Source organism: Prosopis cineraria, unplaced genomic scaffold (genome assembly GCF_029017545.1).
Source record: "Prosopis cineraria cultivar Desert tree isolate PC_DT_omini unplaced genomic scaffold, ASM2901754v1 PC12, whole genome shotgun sequence".
Taxonomy (NCBI): Eukaryota; Viridiplantae; Streptophyta; class Magnoliopsida; order Fabales; family Fabaceae; genus Prosopis; species Prosopis cineraria.
In genome coordinates, this window is record NW_026555343.1 from 4,016,866 (window position 1) to 4,032,232 (window position 15,367).

The 15,367-nt window shown below is 33.1% G+C and overlaps 2 protein-coding genes across 2 annotated transcripts; both read left to right on the forward strand.

Moving 5' to 3' along the window:
* The first annotated feature begins 747 nt into the window (after window positions 1-747).
* On the forward strand, window positions 748-3,189 carry LOC129288870 (probable serine/threonine-protein kinase PBL26). Its single transcript, XM_054925672.1, has 5 exons — window positions 748-910; window positions 1,265-1,441; window positions 1,675-1,864; window positions 2,001-2,392; window positions 2,560-3,189. The coding sequence occupies exons 1-5, from the start codon at window positions 908-910 to the stop codon at window positions 2,872-2,874; spliced, it is 1,077 nt and encodes a 358-aa protein (XP_054781647.1). The 5' UTR covers window positions 748-907; the 3' UTR covers window positions 2,875-3,189.
* A 10,781-nt stretch (window positions 3,190-13,970) lies between these two features.
* On the forward strand, window positions 13,971-15,136 carry LOC129288306 (putative receptor protein kinase ZmPK1). The gene is made up of 2 exons (XM_054924818.1): window positions 13,971-14,087; window positions 14,573-15,136. The coding sequence occupies exons 1-2, from the start codon at window positions 13,971-13,973 to the stop codon at window positions 14,954-14,956; spliced, it is 501 nt and encodes a 166-aa protein (XP_054780793.1). The 3' UTR covers window positions 14,957-15,136.
* Window positions 15,137-15,367: the final 231 nt, after the last annotated feature.

Consider the following 15,367-nt stretch of genomic DNA (forward strand, 5'->3'; position numbering starts at 1 on the left):
CCTTTGTTCAACAACATCATAACTTTTGCACCACAAATTGGTCAAAATTGTTTTAACATTTCTGTCTCTTCTCTGCCATGCTCAAGAGGGCAACATGGATCCTCCACGTACATATCTTTAGAGATTTGTTGGGAGTATATCTGACTTGGACAGTAAAAAATTTATCTTTAACTAATATTTTATTTTAAAAATGTTGAAACATTCAAATGTGATTTTGACAACCCAAATCGGATGCGTACACTTGCACATCCCTAACAATTTGCAGAAGATCAGATTTGTCATGATGGTTTTGAATTTGTTCGAAACCTTGGTCATTGTCCTCTCCACTTTTTTCGGAAACCTCGTATAAAAAAGGTGTCACCCATTTTTGTTCCCTTGACTGACCCAACACACAAGTTTCCCAATTCTTCTCTTTGCCAAGTTTTTGAGAGTGTTGGGTCAGTCGATCCCAAATAGTATGGCAAGTTTCAGCGTCTAGCTAGCTAGATTTTGGTGGCTTTACTTTTAATCACATCTTCAATCTGGCACTCCCTTGAATTAAGGTTTCATTATCTGTACAGTAATTAATTTAGGATTATATATTCAAATCAACATGCATGCATGTGATTGCCTTCCTTTTTGTATGTAGGTATTGGGGAAGAGAAGATATAGACAAGGGATCAGCTTTAGTTTGGATGCATGCACTGGAACAAAGGGGTTTCTAGGAGTTGAAGACATATATATATATATATATTAAACATTTTTCAGACAATAATTAGGCGTCCAGTCACGCAAATGAGTTGCTTCGCATGTTTTTCTTCTCACACAGAAAAGAAAGCATCAAAGAAATCCCACCATGGAAAGAGTATATAATCCCCTCACTCTCAATCTTCTGTTCCATTAGAAGCCTCTTCTTCACAGCCACACCATGGTAACACCACGCATTTGTTCTATTTTCTCTTTTTCTTTGTCTCGTATTTGGAGTGTCTGCTTCATTCTCTCCTGCATCCCTAATGTCTCAAATCGCAGCCATTCATTGCAGCTAATGGTGAGAGAAATTTCATCTAATTGGCTGAAATAAAGAGCTGCGATTTTGGGCATTAGGGAGTAGTAGTGAAGGCAGCAGCGACACCTCAAATCCGTCGGGATATGTGTGTGTGTGTCATCGACAATTATTTCTATGTAGTGGCAGATTGTTGTTTAGAGTATGGGTTGCATTAATGAATGTTTGAACATCCTGATTTGTTCAGAAACTCATAACCCTAATCAGATCACTTCACACCAGAAAGAACCTGAAACGAAAAAGGATGCCACCAAAGACATAGGCAGCAATAACATTGCTTCACAGAACTTCACCTTCCGGGATCTAGCAGTGGCCACGAAGAACTTCCGGCAAGAAACCCTAATTGGTGAAGGTGGATTCGGAAGGGTTTATAAAGGGCGAATCGAAAAAACCAACCAGGTAAAAAAATGGAGGTTTATATTGTAAAGTTCTTTATTTTGGATCCCTCTGCTAATCAAAGTAAATGTACATAGATACATTCGAAGAGAGATTGAGAGAAAATAGAAAATAACCAGATAAAATAAGGTATCTATCTAAATGTATAAATGTTGTGGATCCCATTTGAAAGTTCCAAGGTTTCTGTTGTTCATGGAAATATTTTGAACTTTGAACGTGGCGATTTGTCTCATCAGGATGTAGCTGTGAAGCAACTTGACAGGAATGGATTTCAAGGAAACAGAGAGTTCCTTGTTGAAGTTTTGATGTTGAGCCTCTTGCATCATGAAAATCTAATGAATCTAGTTGGGTATTGTGCTGATGGAGATCAGAGACTTCTGGTGTACGAGTACATGCCATCTGGATCTGTAGAGGATCATCTTCTAGGTATCATAATCATACTTAGACTATATCTTTTGTTTTCATCAGATTTTGAATCATAATTTTAACATTAATTAATGGTTTGATTCGAAATAGAAAGATCCCTGATTCATTTTCACAATGACGTGGATTGAATTTTCAGATGTCCCTCCTGATCAAAAGCCACTAGATTGGAATACAAGGATGAAAATAGCACTTGGAGCAGCAAAAGGATTAGAATATTTGCATGACAAGGCCAATCCACCCGTGATATATAGGGACTTGAAAGCAGCCAACATCTTGCTAGACAAGGATTTCAATGCAAAACTTTCAGATTTCGGACTAGCCAAGCTTGGACCTATGGGAGATAAGTCTCATGTGTCTTCTAGAGTAATGGGAACTTATGGATACTGTGCTCCAGAATATCAACGAACAGGTCAGCTTACCATAAAATCAGATGTGTATAGTTTTGGAGTTGTCTTGCTTGAATTGATCACTGGAAAAAGAGTGATTGACACAACAAGATCGACATGGGAACAAAACCTTGTTACTTGGGTGAGTATGAGTTCCCCTCATTTTCTCATTATTAATTAGAGTTTAACATTAATAACAAACTAAGGTTTATCACTTAAGCCAAAATTGCTTGAGCTTAGGACTCGTGATCATGTCATTGTACAACCTAATATAAGTATTGAAGTCTTTCTTTTGACACCAAACTGCAGGCCCAAACAATATTCAAGGATCCTCATAGACACCCAGAACTGGCAGATCCTCTTCTGAAAGGAAACTTTCCTGTAAAAGCACTGAGCCAAGCGGCGGCTATGGCAGCCATGTGCCTGAACGAGGAAGCTACCGCACGGCCACTAATCAGAGACGTAGTGAGTGCTCTCAGCTTTCTTGGGACAGACATTAATGATTCTCCAGAAGGTCTTGCTTCCGTTGACAGTCATGATGAAGATGATGATGATGACACTTCCTTGGAAGGCCAACATAATGCTGCTAAACCAACCGACACTACTGTTCAATGGGATGTTTAACTTCCGCAAATTGAACACAGCTATATATATATATATATATGCTGTGTGAGACTGCTTCCTCTCTGAGATATTAAATCATAGATACAAATATACACATTATACGTGTTCTGATCATCCTCAATATTGTTCTATGTTTTGGTAAGACTAGGGCAAACACAATATGTATTTATGTTTTTATTTTAGGGATTTTTTTTTTTTGGCCCTTCTCCATTTCGCCATAGGCATTAAAGAGCACACAAAGATATGAATAGTGTGAACACAAGGATATATATTTATTTGTAGATATGATATCTATGAATATAAGGAAGCATTGTTGCAGACTACACATGATATACAGATCCCATCGTTGACCTTTATATCTCTCTTTCTCTCTGGTCTTTTGTATTTTTCAGCTATTCTTCTCTCAAGACCTGATATTTGAGACCGATATACATTAGCTGTAATATGGGAATTAGCTTACGGAAAATTTTTAATAAAGGACCATGGATGGAACATATATATAAATCAGGACCAAAACATTATGCGATTTCACTACAGGACCAAGGGACATATTTATAATCTACGCTGCCTCCATCATTTCTGCTTCTCTACTAAAAGCCCGTGGAAGTTGTTTTAAGGATTATGAAACTTGCTGGACGCTCTCAATGAATCATATTCACATTAACTGCAACGTGATATTCAAAAGATGGGGTTGAGTTCTCCAACTTTTTGCCTTTGATTGAGGAGCATAAAATGCGTGATAACATTAACCAACGAGACATAATAACCAGTCTCAGTTTCAAAATGTTAAGTCATAGCCCCAATGGGATTTTCTGAAAAGTGTGCGGGGAAATTAAGGAGAAGAAGAAAGGACGGCAATCAATACATGTGTTGATTGATGTTTTTGCTCCATATAGCTTCAAAAGAACAGCTATGATTTGTCCATTCATTGCTACATGTCAATGCTCACGTTTCCCTAGGGCTTCCGGTTCGAAATCAAATGTTCACCGTTGATGAGATCCATGGATGATATATCGACCCAAGGCAGTAAGATCCATGGACAATGCAGATTCTTTTGTTGGATTTAGCAAGTCCACCATTGATGGATCAAGTTTTGGCCCAAACCCAAGCCCACAGGATATGCTTGAATATTAATAAAAGGGAAAATAACAAGTAGGGACTAAGAACAATAATAAAATTACAGATTTTAAATTATTAAGATCATAATAACAAACCATAGTCCTTACATGAATAGTCAGTTGGAAAATAGACATCTCAATTTCTTCTTGTTAATATACAGATAAATCACTTTGAGAAATCAATAAAATATACACTTAAGATTATTTGCTATGTTAGTTGGAAATTTAATAGTGTTAGTTATGAATTACAAGCGAATCACTTGTAATTTTTTTACTATCAATATATATAGATAAATTGTTTGAGAAATTTACAAAATACCCTCGAGATTATTTATAATATTAGTTAAAAATTTACAAAAGTCAATTGTGAATTACAAGCAATCACTTGTAATTTTTACTATCATTTGAAAAATCAACAAAAAATACTTGAGAATCGTTATAGCATTAGTTGGAAATTTACAAAAGTGTAAATTTTAAACCAATCAACAAAAAATAATTAATTGGAAGTAAGGTAAATATCATAGTCTATTATTGAAATTTTAATAATTTTAAGTTTGTAACTATCAGTTATATTCTTATGGTGTCTCTAATTGTTATTTTTCCTTATTAAAATTTTAGGGTCCTTGAGTGCAATATTCTTATTTATTTATTTATTTTAAATGTGTGCGAGCAGTTTTGAGAGGGACTACCTAAAGTGTGCTTGGGAGTTATATGGGTGTGGGAGGACATAATGAAAACTGACTTAATTATTTACTTTGAATCTAGACGCTTCTCTTGTGTGTATTTTCTGTGTATCAAAAATCGGATTTAAATAACTCCGTTTATCCGTATAGAGGTATCAATTGGTGCAACTGACATATATGTTTCCTATTCTCACATCTTTCATAGACCAAGTTACCACGTTTTTCTTAGCCAGATCTAATACTAATTAATCGTTACGTTGCACTTTATAAGATACTAGTATGGCTTTATTTAATTTTAAAATATATTGATATATAGATTTCAACTCCCCCATCCCCCCCTATGTTGAACCTTTGTGTCACACCCTTAAAATAAAGAGTGATCGGCATAGGATGTGAATTGTATCATACATCCCTTAAGCCTCAAATTAAGTGAAATTTCACTTTTCAAAAACATAATTATATTTTTATTGAAATTATAATATCTTTAACAATGATTGTTTTAATAAAAGTTGTAATATTTTTATAAAAATTTCAGTAGAACCTTTTTTATAAATAAGATTTTCTGAAATCTCTATAACAAAAATTATTATATACATTCAACAGGTTAAAACTATGTTTCTCAGATACAAATAATTAACATAATATAGAACAAAAAATCAGGATCCTACTATAGTTAACGTGGAACTCCTAAAGCATAATTTTTTTTTAAAAAAATAAAACATCTAATTGAATATTTACATTAAAAGAGAAGGGATTTACAAAAATAAATATTTATCTAGCACAGTTGCAAGCCCTTAAAGGTCGACAAGAGTTCCAGCATCAATTAATAAATCTAAGACCAAAATAATTTTCAGTGAATAGCATCTCCAAAAATAAAATTTAACAGAGCAAAATAATAAACTTACTATTATATGAAATAATTGAAAGGAAATTAATTCAGATTAATAACTCATAATATCTAGAAATATTAATTATAATAATAAAACATGAATGAGTTAAAATTTCTCGAATCTGATATGTTAAAAGAGAATAATTTACTCATAATTGAGTAAAAGTAGCAAACTTACTAACTACAAACATTGAAAATTCAATTATACTAGCTGAGAACAATCAATATAATATAATCATGAATTTAAAGATTAAGAAGTTCCATATAACTTCAAAGTACTAAACCACCAAATTGATAATAACAAAACAGTTCAACTCTTTGTGCTTGTAAAGCAAATTAAATAAATAAATAAATAAATAAATAAAAGTACTCTTTATTAAATAAAACCAATAAAGCGTTTATTCATAAATCAATTAAAAGCTAATATTTTTAAGGACTTTTGCAGAACAAGTATCAAACGTGGACACACAGTCCACGAGGGTAAAATAACCAAGCGCGACTTATGCCATGAAAATAAATGTGGACACACCAGTCTATGAGGGTAAGTAATCAAACGCAGTCGCAACCACAAAACAAATGTGTACACACAATCTACGAGGGTAAGTAACCAAACGCGGCTCAAGGCCATAAAACAAACGTGAGTGCGAGGCTTGTGAATAACAAACGTGAGAACAGAGCTCACAAAAACCAAACTAGCTAGTCATTAACCAAGGCACACCAAGCTAACGAAACTGTCGTTAGCAACAATGTTCTGCTTAAAGTCCTCGTGAAATCACTTTTCAAACATGCGAGAATAATCATTTTTGAAATACACTTTGTGTTTTCAATATCAAACTTGGATGAATCATTACAAATCTTAGAGTTTGCCAAAACATTGTTTCATAGCAAATGTATAAGCTTGTACTAGATGAGTAACCAAGAATTTCAAAAGTAAAATAAACAAAGATGCCTCCATTGATCTTGAAAATATATTTCGTAAAGAAAACACATGCATATACCATAATTTAATTAACTTTTACCATCATTCTAAAATTTTCAGAACCAAAATGATTTTATTAACAAAGTACATAATAATCATCGTAGTTGTTAAAATGATTTATATAAAAATGTAATATTTTCAAAAACAGACTACTTTAATTGAAAAATGATGGGGTGCTATTCACTTACCTGCTAAATTTCAAACCCAATGATTTCCTTTCTCAATTCTTATCAAGAGACTCATCTTCCACATACCCTATATGAATAAATAAAACCTCAATTTGCTTCCTATAGTTATATAAACTTTATTTCATTACCAACACAATCCCAACCACTTGAAAGTATTCAAGATTTCAAAAACCAAAATTTATATCTTAATGGTCTCCAAACATCATCACTTACCACCAAGTTATCTCATATCATACCAATCATAACTACTATTTAAATGAGATATGGTTTTTCTTATACCTTATGTCAAACACCTTGGGTGCAAAATTCCCAAACATCTACAATTAAATTTATCATGCTTATTTTGCCCATTTCTCAAATATCTTAAATGTATTCTCAAGATCAAATAATAAACACCCCTTTACATATGAATTTATAAATTACTCAACATAAATCTTCTAAAAATTCAACTAACCACACTATAACTCAAGAATCAAACTCCTTGCAATGCTCAAGTTAAAAACTCACATAAATAAAATTTGAATCGGTCATGCCACTCATCCCACTAAATAGAATTTCAAAAAAGTCTAAATCTAGCAAAACTCTTCAAACAAGCATCTTACCAAACACCTTATAAGCACCAATCTCAATCTCATGCCTAAGCCCTTCCCTTCCAACTTCATCCCACTAAATCCTCAAAATTAATCAATTAAACCAAATTACTTCAACTTAAAATTCAAACCCATATATACCATTACGAAACTTTAAAATCCATTTCTAACTTAACTTTAAATTTTCATTGTCATTTCATTTTTTTTCCAGCAGCACGGCAGCAGCAAAACCAACAGAGAAAAATTTGAATTTTGATATCCATGACTTCATCCACTTACACGTATAGAAATTCTCTAAGGAAAGGAGAAGTGATCACGTTTCTTATCTCTAATAAACCAACATGAATAGGGAAAGGAAGAGAAAATCGTGCCTAGACAGAAGAGGGCAAAAAAACTGTCGTTGAGCGCAAGGAAGAGATGAACAGATTGGTAACTGATAAAGTAAGCAAAAGAAAGAAAACCTTCTTGCACCTATCCATACAGTCACCAATAGCACAGAAAAAAGAATTTTGGTGAGCTGGAACATAGGAGAAGAAAGGAACAGAAGCCACGAGTTGTTGGATCAGTGCCGGACGGAGCTTCCACAATCATACCGGCAAAGATTATGGTTGGAAAGGATGAAGGTGGAGGTGAAGCAGAAGGACCGAGCATTAGAGTTGTTTCTCTCTCTCTCTCTCTCTCTCTCTCTCTCTCAGTCGCTGATCTCTTTGGAAAAATTAAAGGAGCAAAGGAGAATATATCAGATTTATTAGAGGGGTAGTTTGGTAATTTCATAGACCAAAAAGGCAAAAATAATTCTCCTTGTGGCCTCCAGCAGATTCGCACTTGGGACTTATTAAGGGAATACTTGCACAACTACCACTACACTAACTTCCCTTCTTGACATATTTGTCCCAATAATTAATATATTTACAATCAATACATATTATTACATATTTAATTTTTTTATAATTTTTTTATTGGTTATTACACTTTGAGTTACTGTTAGCCAATGTAAAACTTTATTGAATCACACATGGATATAGACAATAGACATTTTTGTGCTAATGCTAAGTTGTTGCCCGTAAGTAATGCACTGCATGACTTATGTGCAGTGATGAGTGAGTTAGGCCCACTGCATTGATGCTCAGATATAGTGTTAAATGAGTAAGAACTGCTGTGTTATTCTAGACATGCATGGCTAAAGAAGTTAGTTCATGTGAGCAAGATCAGACTTGGTACTTGAAATATTGGGACCTTGACTGGTAAATATATGGAGGTGGTAGGAGTTATGATTCAGAGAAAAATTAATATTTTGTGCCTGCAGGAGACTAAATGTGCTGGTGAACAAGCTAAGGATATCTAAGATTTCAAACACTGGTATACTAGGAAAGTAAACACACGCAATAGGGTAGGCATCATTGTCGATAAGAAGTGGAAGAAGAACGTGATAGAAATTAACAGAATTAAGGATAGAATTATTTCCTTAAAATTGATCATCGGACGGGAGACTATCAATATTGTTAGCACTTATACACCTCAAGTTGGGACAGAAGCTAGTCTTAAAAAATTATTTTGGGGAGACTTGGAGGGTTGATTGAAAGCATACCACATAATGAAACGATCTTTATTGGAGGAGACTTTAATGAACATGGCGGGAGGGAGGCAGGTCATTATATGAGGGTGCATGGTGGTTTGGGTTTTGGGAAACTAAATAATGAAGGACAACATATCTTGAATTTCTCTTTAGCATATAATTTTAAGATTGCTAATTCTTGTTTCAAGAAGAAGGATGAGCATCTCATCACTTATAAAAGCAGAGCTTCAAGGTCACAGATTGATTTCTTTTTGGTAAGAAATGCGGATAAAAGATTTGTAAAAACTATAAGGTGATTCCTGGGGATGCTGTTATGGCACAACACAGGATCCTTATCCTTGATGTATATATTATAAGTAAAAACCAAAAGCGTCGACAAGTAATAACTCCAAGAATTAGGTGGTGGCAATTAAAAGGTGAAAAGAGAGAAATATTCAAGGGAAATCTCTTGGCTGAAGGAATTTAGGAGTGTCAAGAAAGTGATAATACCTTGTGGAAAGACTTGACTATGAAGGTAAGGAAGGTTGCAAGAGAAGTTTTGGGAGAATCAAGAGGTTTTGGTTCAAGAGATAAGGAGTTTTGGTGGTGGAATGATAGCATACAAAAAAAAATTAAGTATAAGAAAGAGTATTTCAAAGCCATTCATTTATGCAATCATGATGAAAATTGAGAAAAGTATTGTATGGCTAAAACTAAGAGGGTCATGAGTGAAGCTCGTTCTAAAGCATTTGAAGATTTTTATAATGATCTTAAGACAAAGGATAGAGAACAAAAAATTTATAAGATTGCTATGTGTAAAGAAAGAAAATCAAGAGATTTGGAACAAGTAAGGTGTATAAAAGATGAAGAGAAAAATATTTTGATCACAAATAACGATATTAAAGACAGATAGGAGGCATACTTTTTTAAGCTTTTCAATGATGATGGGGGGTTGTCAATTAACTTGGAAGATTTAGTCATTTCTAAAAGAGAGCAAAATTTGTGTTTTTTTATCAAAGAATACAAGCTTAGGAAGTGAGAGAAGCTCTTAAGAAAATGGCAAATGATAGAGCTAATGGACCAGATTGTATCTCTATTGAAATGTGAAAATATTTAGGTGAAGAAAGAGTGCAGTAGTTAACTAAGTTATTTAACAAGATCTTACAATCCAAGAGAATGTCGAACGATTAGAGGAGAAGCATCTTAGTTCCTATATATAAAAATAAAAGAGATATTTAAAATTGTGCTAACTACAGAGGGATTAAACTTATGAGTTATACTATGAAATTATAGGAAAGAGTGATTGAACACAGGTTGAGATTAAAAATTAAGATTTCGGAGAATCAGTTTAGCTTCATGCAAGGGAGAGCAAATATAAAAGTGATTTATCTACTAAGGGGATTAATGAAAAAGTATTGATGTAAAGGCAAAGATTTACATATGATTTTCATTTATTTGAAAAAAGCTTATGTTCGTGTATCGAGAAAAGTACTTTGAAAGGCTTTAGAAAAGAAGGGTGTCGGTGTTGTGTAGATTCGAGCTATACAAGATATGTATAAGGGAGCAACAACTAGTATAAGAATGCTTGGTCGTGAAACAAAAGATTTTCCTATAAAGATTAGATTGCATCAAGGATTATCCTTGAGTCCTTATTTGTTTGATCTAGTGTTAGATGTTTTGACTGAACATATTTAAGAGGAAATTCCTAAATGCATGCTTTTTGTAGATGATATAGTTCTTATTGCAGACACAAGAGAAGAGATAAATTGCAAACTTGAGTTATGGAGGAAGACATTAGAGTTAAAAGGTTTCCGCTTGTGTAGGAGTAAAATAGAATATTTACATTGCAATTTTGATAAAGGGTAAGTGAGTAGTAACTTGGAAGTAAAATTAGGTGATCAAATCATACCTCAAGTGAAAAAGTTTAGATATTTGGGAGCAATTATTCAACAAAATAGAAACATTGATGGAGATATTACACATAAAATACAAGCAGAGTAGTTTAATTAGAGAAAGGCTAAAGAAGTTATTTGCGATCATAAGGTACCTGATAAGCTTAAAGAAAAGTTTCATCGAACTACTATGAAACCAGCAATTTTATATGATAGTAAATGTTAGGTTCTGATGAGACAGTAAGAACCTAAAGTTGGAAGAGCAAAGATAAAAATGTTGAGATAGATATGTGGATATACCCGTAAAGACAAAATTCCAAATGAGCGAATAGGGAAAAAGTGGGTGTGGCACTTATTGAAGAAAAAATGGTAGAAAATCATTTAAGATAGTTCGAACATGTACAAAGAAGACGATGGGAGGCACTTGTGAGAAAGGTAGAATAGATGACTTTGAGCCTTGTCAAAAAAGGTAGAGGAAGACAAAAAAGAACGCTTTTGGAGGTTATTGAGCGAGATATTTTAATTAATAATATTTTTAAAAACTTAATAAATGATATAGCACAATAGCATCATATAATCCATATAGCTGACCCCACCTAGTAGGATAAGGCGAATAAGGCTGGTTGTTGTTGTTGTTGTTGTTGTTGTACATATATATATATATATATATATTTAATAGACATGGTTATGGTTAAAACCATGCGATTACCAGCCTGTCAAGATAAACCTAACCATAATAAATTGAATTTTGCTACAGGTTTCATCACTTATTTTGGAAGACGATTATTTGTTTTGGAAGACAATTGTTTGTTAGAGTTGGCTTTCCTTCTCTACAGTAGAGAAACTACTACAAATCTGGACCATTTAATTAGATTTGATGACTTAAATTTGATAATTTTCAAAAATATAAATTTAATTTGAATTGTTTAAATTTGCAGTAGAGAAACAGTGGATGAAAAACGTAATGGAGAAAAACCCATCCTGTTTTTGTTATAGTGACAAACTAAGAATGCAAACTCGGCCAACTTGCCTCAATATTGCCCATTTGTACTAATCTATACGCTTGCGTGGTCTTGAAGCAGCTTATTTAAAAAGTTACTCAATGTGTGTCACATGCGTGTCAAGTAGTTTTATACAAACTTTTATATCTTTGCAAATTGCTTTATACATGTTAAGTTTCTCAATGGTATCGATTAGTACCAGTTGATCCTTTAGATTAACTGTCACCCATAGAAATTAGAATTAACTATTAACTTGTTAATTGTTATCGTCAAGTCGTGCTTACTCGTACAGCTCGTGTGCCCGCGCCAGCAATCGTTTGAAATTATTTTACTTTGAAAAGATATAGTTGCTTATTTTTGAAACATGTAATCTAACACAAATTGAGATGTCTCTTCACAAATTTAAAATTGTTACATTTTTTTTAAAACTGTTAGCATAATGATATCTGTATTTTTAATTTCATAGAAGTTAGGTTGATGACTTCTCCACTTAATTTCTAATACATCAATTCTTTAAAGTTGATGTTTGGAATGTTCGTAAACCAAAAAAAAAAGTTAATGTTAGGAATGTGGAGCGACTGTCTAGAAACAAAAGGAGAAGAGAGACAAGTAAAAGTAGTGAAAGGATGTAATATCTTAACTTAAAATTTTAAGATTTAAACTTATGAATCATTTATTATATATTAATTATTAAATTTAATTCTATCCTATATGGTACTTTCCATCGGCAACCTATGAGTTAACATTTACTCATTAATCGATTCATGTGTGTGTGTGTTCATTAATAATATTCTGCACATTCACATGAAATGTCTTTTTTCTAAGCTATATAGCAATATACTTCCTCTGATCCTAATTGTATGACATTTTCTTGAAACAATTTTTGATTCAAAATCTAGGATATTTTGTAATATTTAAACAATTTCCCCCCTCAATTTTAGCCTTTTTTTTTATTAACATGAGATGAATCATGTGTTGTTTACGAAAGGCATTTAAAGCATGGGCATGGGTTACATCATTATTTAATGTCTAGAGTAAAAATAAAAGTTTATTTCATTTTTTAACAACTTCAAGAAAAAATAATGAAATTGTTTTATAATAAGAACTAGAAAAAATATATATTTCATATACAACATTATTCTTCCATGCATTAAAGAACTAGGTCAAACGATGTAATGTAAACATACATAAGGATGGCATCGAACGATAATTAAATTTTCCCAGGATTAATTAAAGTTAAATTGACGTATAATTTAATTATTTTGAGTGATCAAAATAATAAAACGTAGTAAAAACGTAAAAGACTAAATTATATCCTCGAAGTTATAGCTTCTAAAAACTACCAAATACGCAATTAATATCAGAACTAAAACTACAGATTTAATTTCTGAAATATGCGTTTCCCTAATTACTGTTTTTTCGAAGTTGTATTATTTGATGGCAGCCCATGTACTTAACCGGGAAAAATGTTGGTTAAATAAAAGAAAAAAAAATGAAAACATCAGAGGAAATTTACTATTAAAAAAAAAAACTGGACCTACTCTCTCTAGAGAATATGTGGTTATTGCCAATCATAATCAATATCAAATAAAGCAGTGAATTGTACGTGTTGACTGAGATATTATATTTATTATCAAAATGTTATGTTTATCATATTTTAAATAAAATTTGAAGATAAAAGTATAATAATTAAATTCTATATAAGTTTCTTTAAAATTACTATCAAAACTACTTTTTTGTTTTTGGCTATTTGCCACTACCAGTAATGATATTTGAGGCTAATAAAAGTCAAGGGTTTTCTATTGGATATAACATATGACTTTGTTGAGGTGGCTTGCATATGGCCATCAGACAATTGACAATCAGAAGCAATGAAAGGGTAGGAGTAGTAGTAATAATAATAATAATAATAATAATTAAGAAACCCTCAATCTGCTATTGGCGAAGACTGACTCTCGCTGACATGCCTATCATGTTTTTTATTTAAATCCAACCCAACTGTTGGTCCTTTGATTCACATATCTTGAAAATAACAAACAACCTTAAAATGATTGACATGTCTGTTTCATCAATCTCGCACCTTCTTCTTCTTCTTCTTCTTCTATCTGCGTCTTTCCAGTGATCTTCATTGTCATCATCAACACTTAACAGTGGCTTATCCCTCTCGGTGGGTAAACCAGAAGATATTCTTGTCTCACCAAATGGCACCTTCACTGCCGGCTTCTATGTTATTGGTGAAAACGCATGTGTCTTTGCTATCTGGTTCAGCCACCCACCTCAATATTCGCCGATCTCGAATGTGCTTTGGACAGCCAATCGTAACCAACCTGTCAATGGAAAAAGGTCAACACTTTCCCTCCTCAGAACAGGAAACCTTATTCTCTCCGATGCTGGGCTGAGGATATAGAAAAACAAAAATAAACTGGATAATACTTTATTGTGGCAAATAAGCCCAGGAGAAAAACTCTACAGTCTGAATACAAAACATCAAATATAACACTGGAGAATGCAACAATATAATCCAATTAGGAATTATTTTTTACACTCCCCCTCAAGTTAGAACCGAATAAATTTAAGGTTCTTAACTTATTTAGTAGTTTCTCATGGCTCCCTTTACCTAATGCTTTTGTGAGTATATCCACCTGTTGTTCAGCTGAAGATATATATTGAATTGTGATTAATCCTAACCGCAACTTCTCCCTCATGAAGTAGTAATCAATCTCAATGTGTTTTGTTCATTCATGAAACATTGGATTCAAGGCAATCTATATTGCCACCTTTCTGTCACAATATATAACAATAGGCACATAACTTATCACACCTAAATCAGCCAATAACGTCAAAGGTGGATGTGTATAGCTATGGGATTGTTTTGTTGATGATAAGGGGAAGGAGTCCGACGGTGATGGCAAGTCAGAGTGAAGAAGGAGAGGAGGCAGTGAACGGGAGGCTTGTGCCGTGGGTGAGAGAGAAGAAGAAGAAAACGACGTCGGATCGGGAAGGGTCATGTTGCTGGGTAGAGCAGATAATGAATCCTGCCATTTCATCAAAGTATGAGATTGAGATGAGGAAGATAGAAGCTTTGGCAAGTGTGGCTTTGAAGTGCATGGAGGATGACAAAGATGAAAGGGCCACCATGAGCCAAGTTGTAGTAATGCTTCAGAGCCATGAAGACGAAGCTTCTTAGTCATGGCGGCTAAGAAATATATAGATCTTTATGTGCCGTCTCTTTGAATTAAAGCGTGCTTATTCTTTGTTATATAACAACTGGATGAATAATTTCCTTCTATACCCCTCCTCCACACACACTATATATGTTTGTGGGACCCTTTTATATCAATAAATGGAATACCAGATTTTCTCTGAACTTAGGATATGTTAATTTAAATGACGTCTACCTTTTAAAGAAAGAAAGAATATTTTCTATTTTATAAAAAATAATAAAATGATGTAAAATACTGAAATGTGCAAAAACTAAGCTAGGGACTTACCACTAGTTAATGATGAACCAGGCTTTGATATCATAATAAAATTTAACATTGGTTAGAAACTAAGGCTTGTCACTTAATTAAAATGACAAAAACAATTTTAAAAGGAC